The 8,290-nt window shown below is 42.3% G+C and overlaps 1 protein-coding gene across 1 annotated transcript in view; it reads right to left on the reverse strand.

The window, feature by feature from the left end:
• The window catches only part of cops7a (COP9 constitutive photomorphogenic homolog subunit 7A), a 32,055-nt gene that overhangs the window by 4,049 nt on the left and 19,716 nt on the right, over positions 1-8,290 (reverse strand). Inside the window, exon 5 of the mRNA XM_010900819.5 lies at positions 3,578-3,780. Within this exon, the coding sequence (XP_010899121.1) occupies positions 3,578-3,780 (203 nt within the window). The remainder of the gene's footprint in view (positions 1-3,577; positions 3,781-8,290) is intronic.

The following is an 8,290-nucleotide window of genomic DNA, read 5'->3' on the forward strand; positions in this document are numbered from 1 at the left end:
ATAAATATACACACATAGCAAAAATATAAACAGAAACAAGCAAAAGATACAAATGCATACATGAGCAAAAATCTAATTCTTCTTTCCACATTGACAACCTGATACCGACAGTCATGCATGGTGGTGGGAGTGTGATTTTATGTTTTCTGGATCAAGACAGCAGGGAGACGAAGAGGACAGTTTTTGCTGTAAGAGTGGTAGGCCAGATTAGAATCCTGCTGCAGCAGTAAATGTTCCTCAGGAGGTAGCAGCTTAGACTCCTGGACCATCAAACTGACATTCTGAGGAGACTTTCCCACTGGTTTGCTCGAGTTCAGCTCGGCATTAACTATTGTGTTGAGTTACTTGTACACGTTCACCTGTTCTACGCTCTGGCCTACAATGGTGATTGGCTCTGGAGCCCATAGTTGCGTCATGAAGTTTATGATTTAGTCTTGTTGCCATTCAGTTCTTCCCAACTGTGGATTGACTCAGTTAATCAGACGTTTGTCCAAAATAAACGATAAAAACAAAAACAAAGCCTTCATTTCCATAGCACAACTTTTACAACTTTTGACCACACGTGCCTCGTGGCGAGGATGTTGGAGCCAAGGCTAGGCCGACTCGGTCATTCCAGTCTGTCTCTTAAGTACTGGTCTCCCAATTCTCACTTTCTTACTACTCTTTCATGAAAATAATAAAACACAAAAATATGTAATTAAAAATGAAAGCCTTTTTTTTTTTTTTATTAGTGTATCATCTGACTGTTTCATGCATGTTGTCTTGAGACAGCTGGTCCTATAGTACTCTTTATAGTGTAAACAGGACAGGTGAGATGAGTGATTCCTGTGGCGAGCCATATGTTCTCATTAGTGCTTCGCTCGCTGTTAAATCTCACCCGTTGTGGTCTATTTGCCAAAAAAATTGAAAGTCCACACCACAGAATGTCTTGGACTAAAGCTCTTACTGAAAGGTTTCAGACCCACTAGACGTGGCTGTGTTGCGTTAAAAGCATTAGCGAGGTCTGAAAACCCCATCCCGGAATTGGCTTCTCAAAAAAATGAGACTGAGCCAGGCGTAGGAGGTGCATGTGAGAATCATCCAATCCATCACAGGGAATCTACAATATTACTAACTGCTTTTGTATGTGGGACAGAAATGAAGGCATTGAAAATGTTTCATTGTGACAAGGTGTTTATTCAACAGAATGGAAGGCATTGAGGACAGCTGTACGGCTGTCCCTGGGAACCAGCCATATGACTGGTGTTAATCACAGGCCTGGTACTCTGTGATCCCCTTACAGAGCCAGTGAACAGCTCACAGAACACAGCAGGTAAATCCTCCCCAGGATTTCGGAACATTTCCATTTTAGTCATGTACCCGACGCTCTTACCCAGAGGGACCTCCATGCATGTGGACGTTTTAGGACTGACTGTGGATTTCAATGTTCTTATAATGGACAGTGGGAAAATAGGGATGATGGTGGAAATGGATCCAAGACCCCAGGGTTAACACCCCTAGCCTTTTCATAACTGCCAGGAGATCTTTGGCGACCACAGAGAGAGCTTGCTATGGGGACAACAGAGAGTCTGGTTTAAAACTCTATTTAAACCAGTGGGTGACCCCTACTGGCCCTTGGACACCACTTCCAGCTGCATCTGGTCTCTCATCCAGGGACCAACCCTGCTAAGCATCCGGTTGTGCACATTGAACCGGTGGCTTTGTTGGTTGATACTACTTTTATTCCCTATTAATATCTGCGTCCTCTAACGAAATCAGGCAACCCTTGTGACAAAGACACATCTACATAACGGCTTGTCTTCACTGAACTAGATCACATCTAGAATAAAACAAGAATTTTGCAAACATTTTGGATTGGACATTATGCCCAGTGAGGTCGGTTGCTGGTCTACAGTCAGTTGTTAACGCCTGTGGAAGCATTTATTGGGTTTCCATCCTGGAGCAGCCGTTAAATTCTCTCTTCGTTGGCAACTTTTGTTCCTTCTCTTCATGAATTAATCTCCAGCTGAACACATTTTGATTACGCCCTTTAACCAATTTCTCATTTAAAGTCCCTTTGTAATCCAGGCTTTATCATTTCAAAACAAATTTCCCCTCTCTTCGAAGGGACTGCAGCATCCTCACCAAAATGGATGTAATCAGCTACAGCTTCTGCAGCCTGATCCATCGCAAGTATTCAGAGAACCCGGTCCAATCGGTACCATCGAAACAGACTGGCGGAGCTGCTCTTGCACTGCTCTCTGTGTCTGCGGTTTAAGTTAGGCAGGATGTTAATGAGACAGACTAGGATATGACCCACGGTGCTTAGCGGAGCCTTCTAAATAGATTGGTAGGCAGGTTTAATATTGCAGAAGCAGAGATAAATTACGTGACCGCCCTTAGCTCGCACGTGTAACGTACTGCTGATAAGAAGGCAGTGTTGAGGGCACCGCCACTGAAATCGCCCGGTATTAATACAGGGAGTTAGGCGGAGTCACATGATGTGATAAGATCTGCAGAGCGAGGGACGTCGGGTGTGAGTCTAATTTAGACTTGAAGGATAATGATCTAACCCAATTCAGGTATTTCAGTCCAAAAGGAGTGGGATGGGAGCGCTGTGTCTGAAGAGCAGGGCCGCTGCAGGATATTGGCAGATCTGCTCTACGTCTGGTTAGCATAAATGCAAACCTGGGCCTCTGCGCTTCTCATTGTTCCCAAGTCTCCGTCAACCCTGCGTGGTGATTTGAAATCAGCCTAAACTCGGAGTCAATCATCATATAACCGCATTTCAGTAGGAGAGATTAGGTTAGCTTCTTGATATGCCTGGCGGTTAGTAATGTTGGCACGCTGCTCCTCCGCTTCATTATAGAGACAGACGCTTTCCAGAGAGGGAGCGGTTGGCATAGCGCTCTCGCTCCTCCTCTGGGCTTCACCCGGTCTTCCTTGTAGTGCTCGCCACAGACTTTGAATCTGAAGATAGCATCCTTGGTCTCCATGGCTACCGCCAGACTAACACGGTCGTGAAGCACATCCAGAATCTCAACATAGAAATCCTCCAAACAGTATATTTGTGTTGGGAAATTCAAGAAGACATTTGGATGTAATTATGAAATATAAAAGACACCAAACACCGTAAAGAGGACCCGACCACCTGTTGTCTTAACAGTGTCTGGTGTGGTTAATTAATCAGAATACATTTCAAATGTGTTCACGCATTATTTTCATAGGGTCACTGTATTTTTTCATTTTTATGTTTTAAATAATTTACTCTTTATTTCTCACCCTTTATAATTTTACATCCTATGAAATGCATCCCCCTTATGAAACATTTCTTATACATGAAGTTGGATTTGATTTCATGACAGCAGGCCCAGAAACCCCTCTGACACATTCTCAAAACCTCACCCGGCAGCGACCTTCACTAAACCTCACCCCGCAGCGACCTTCTCATAACCTCATCTTACAAAACACAGGCATTGGAGTCATTTCAACTAAAACGCCAAAATCGCTTTTAGGGGGAATTCCTGAGTTGACTGATACAGAACAGTCCGAAGCCTGACACCGCTCTCCGCCTCCCCCAAACCCGCCTCTGACTCACCACTCCTGCAGTGTGTTGGCTATGTTGGGCAGCTCGTTTGGGCCCAGGTCACGGCCCACGCTGCAGTCCACCTCCACTTGCTGGTTCCGCTGGTCCAGCTTACCCTGGATGATGTCGCAGTAGACAGCCTCTATCAACAGGTCCTCCAGCTCCCGCACGTTCTTCAGCTCCAGCTGCTGGAGGAGGAGGGAGTAGGGCAGGCACTGGAAAGAGACAGAGCGAAAGGTTGAATTCACCAATTCAACACAAAATCCAGTAGAAAGTGAGAGACAAAGACAGAGAGAGAGGTAGAGTTTCTAGATTTGCTTTAATAACACATCCTTGTCACTAGTACTGTCACAATATCACATTTTCACTACACGATTATCATGGCCAAAATAAATCACGTAACGATATTGCGGTATCCATACAAAATTTGAAAAAAAAGAATAATCTGTCAAATTTATCTTCAACTTTGTTTAATGAGTTATTTTCTCAGCAAATGAATTACACTCAAAATACAACTACAAATAGAAAATAAAAGCATACAAAAAGAACAATTACACTTAATGGATAGTGAAAAGGCAACCAGATGAACTGATGAATAAAAGATCCATAAGGCCTAACACCAAGGGGGTTTTTGGGGAAACAAATTTAAAAACATTAACCTAGTGAATAGGCTATAAAAAGGTGTTAATTCAAACACTAGCGCATAAGTCCAGTGTATAGGTCCAGACTTGTAGTTTAAGCACATGTATCGTTTGTCTATGAATAATGTATTGAATAACCAAGAAGAGTTTTTGTAAAAATACAACGTCCTTTTTTCCATGTGAATATGCTACAAAAAGGGCCCATCTTTGTATGTCTCTGATTTCAGTGCCAGTGCATTAGTCCAGTCTCCTTCTTTAAGCAAATGCATCGTCTGTCTAGAAGTGACATGAACAAGGTATCAAATAACAGAGTATATCAATACTGATATATCGCAACACCCCTACTTGTCACTAAGGCTGCATGATATATCGTTTCAGCATCGACATTGCGATGTACGCATCCGCAATAGTCACATCGCAGAATGTGCGATTTAGTAAGGTAAACATATATCAGTCTACAATATATATTTTCAAATGGAAAACCAACATTATATCTGTCTGATTTTTGGGTTATTGGATACAAGTTTATTATTATTATTTTAAACACGGTTCGTTGCTGCTCTTTGATATGCAAGCTCTGCTTGCACGTGATGAAATGATGAGCGAGGAACAGGCAAAGAATACCAAAATCTAGAATTTGATTGTAAAAAGAAATGCCTCGTCAATTACATGGAAATATTCTGGCTACAGACAGGATGATGTTGACCAAAAACAGGTTCTTTGTCGAGTGTGCCTTGCAATTGTTGCCACAACACGACCAATTAGTTTGATCATTTAAGGCGGCACCACAAATATCCATATGACTAGTGCAAAGCATCTCAATGCCGTCCAAAAAAACATCTATTTCGGATGCATTTAACAGTATTACAGAAAGGTTCCAACCAGCAGAGAGAAATCACAGTTTCAATAACATTTCACGTTGCCAAAGACATGGTACCAATTAACACGGTTACCAAAGAGGGTTTTAAACACATGATCAGGTTGCTTGACAAGCGGTATGTAATGACATCACGCAACTATTTTTCTCAAGTTGTCATCCCAGAGCTGTACAAGAAATGCAAGACAAGGTGAAAAAGAGCTGCCATAAGTGGAATATTATACAGCAACAACGGACTTGTGGTCCAGCTGGACCACGGCACCCTACATAAGTCTGACCGTACACTTTATTAATGAGGACTTCCACCTGAAAAGTCGCTGTTTGCAAACTGCATTTTCCCAGAGGATCATACAAGTGAGAACATCGCAACAGGGATGAGAGAAGCTTTAGCTGATTGGGGCCTAGATGAGAGTCGTCTAGTCTGTATTACAACAGACAATTACGCAAACATGGTGAAGGCTGCACCTGAACAAGTGGACCAGATTGCAGTTCTTTGGCCACAGACTGCATCTTGCAGTTGGTAAGTTATGCCCAATTGTGCATTCTATTTTCAGTGTTGCCAACTCCTCAGTAAGGAAAGTCGCTATTGGCTGTCCTAAAAGTCACTAGAAGTCACTAAATGATGTCATCACCTAATTTGCATAATTTCCCATAAGCATCATGAATGGATTTTTTTTTTTTTTAAACATACAAAACTCTCGTTGGGGAATATAATATACATGCGTATTTACAAATGTTGTCCATGTACAAGAAATAATCACCTGAGCAAAAAAACTAAGAACAAATCAAAAAAGGGGGCGCTATTTAAGTCAAAATCAAAAGGCTAGAACAAAAATTTACATTTAGAGCAACACACAAGGGGAGATATCATCATGGTCTTGGATTAAGCGAACTGCACCAACTGCACGTGATGGACGCTGCCTGTAGGAGAGGAATAACGTCGTAAGAGAGACAAAGTGAGTAAAAACACCCCAAATATGTTTAGAACTACAAATTAACTTTCTTCTGTCGATTCATATATATTTTTTTGAACCAACCCTCCTCCTTTATCCGGGCTTGGTACCGGCAAAAGTTACCCAAAAGAGACACTCTGGCGGAGCGCATGCGTGATTCATTTTCAGTCTGGACGCGGAGGAGTTAACATCTCCTGCTCTGACTGCAGCTCGGTGGAACTGCTGTGCGAGGACTGGGCTGCCTGTGAGTGCTTTCAGATGGGGGAGGGGCCCACGGCGGCAGAAAAAAGGTTGCTAAGGGGGTCTGAAAAGTCGCTAAATCTAGCGACAAGTCGCTAAGTTGGCAACACTGGCTAAGTTGGCAACACTGTATTTACTACTGTTGCTATTGCTGTACTATTACAGTTACATATTATTACCTAGAAACCTGTTCTGAAATATTACCATTTTCATGAGTTTCATACATTTTAATTGTAGAGGATGGGGCTGGGGAATAATGAAGGATACAGACTGTCAGGTTGATAGCCAAAGATCTTTCTGAAGACATCCCGTATTTTTCCATATCGCAATATATATTGCAGAAAAACTAAATATTGCAATGTCAGTTATTTCCAATATCATGCAACCCTACTTGTCACACTAAGGAACCCCCATCTACTCACCAATGCCAACACAAAGACCCAAACAGTAGTAATCCCTCCTACCCCAGTTAAACTTGGCCGATGACGCCCATTTTACCATAAAATTAGACTCCAGGGGCTATATGTCAGCTCAAACTGTACCAGGATATAGACATCTTCAGCATATGCCGACGCCACTAACCTAGTCCTAAGCTTGTCATGGCAATCCCCCCATACAACAGACCCAAAACGGGTTCAATAGCTAGTGAACAGCAGCCCAGATAAAGGACATCCGTGCTGAATGGCCAAATGAACCCCCTCCACCACTTTAACCATACAAGAAGCAGGCATCTGCTTGGGGCCCAAGGCCATTAGGGGGCTCACAAAGGGCTGACCAACTATACTCCACGGCAATGTCTCAAAATGTGGCAGTCGCAGTTACCACAACCCCTTCCCCCTTAAACAACCAATGGATGATTTGCAATGACATCTCAGTTGGAAACCCCCCGAAAGGCACCCATTAAGAGAGCACAAACTAAAAACAAATATTCTCTCATCTAACTTCTGTAAATATAACAACATATTGTAGCAAGCTAGCATCCTTATTAATCTTGTAGTGGGGCTATACACTTAAGTACTGCGTATATAGGCCTACTCCTTAATTCCATACTGATAGGTATCAATAGTTTGAGAGCTATACACTATCAAGTAATACTGATGGAACATATCAGAATGTTTTGTTTACAATGTTGAACTGACATGGATGGAAATATCAGTTGGAAATGTAAGAACAAGGGGAACAGAAGACGTCAAAGACCTTTAGATACTGTGGCTGACATGTTAGGGTATACCCACTCCTCCAGTCACCACACCACACACTTTTAATTTAATGTGCCGGGGGAATTGCCTTAATGAACCCAGTCAATCCGTTGCCACCAGATTAGAGAAATCTGAGGTGATTCTGGAATGACCTGGACATGACATTTCTGTTCCACCAATAATAGCATTGCAACGTTGGAACGAGAAAGGCAAACCATTCCGCTAATGCCCATGTATGCTTTTGATTGAACAAAACAGAAACTTTAAAGCTCCCTTTCCAAAATCCTCCTGCCCAATCATAGTAGTTATAAAAAACATTCGTCACAAAGATAATTTTGTTTCTTCTCGTTTTTGTCGACCAAAATGAAAAATGTTTCATTTCGTTATTGATTTTTATGGATTTATTCAGTCACTTATCGTCTCGTTGACTGCAACTGAAAAATAGGTGTTCAATGAATTTTTTTGTCACTATTTTTGTTTGTCAAATCATTGACGAGTGTAAAAAGATTCAAACCATGTGTACAAGCACTGCTTTACCACCGTCGGCTACTCAAATGAAAATACTTCTAACAGGATGTCATTCATACCAAAACCGAACAATTTGCCGTGACCCACAAACCGTGGTACGTACCGAACTGTGGGCCCACGGTACCGCTGCATCCCAACAGCACCATCATGACCCCGACCACAAAGTAATCCCCAAAAACAGACACATTAAACAGACAGCCATTGATGGAGTGGACCATGATTTTCTCCTGGTCTAAAGAAACCAATCAAAGTCACATCTGAAAGCATTGAAAGGTCTAACATTAAAA

Source organism: Esox lucius, chromosome 20 (assembly GCF_011004845.1).
Source record: "Esox lucius isolate fEsoLuc1 chromosome 20, fEsoLuc1.pri, whole genome shotgun sequence".
NCBI lineage: Eukaryota > Metazoa > Chordata > Actinopteri > Esociformes > Esocidae > Esox > Esox lucius.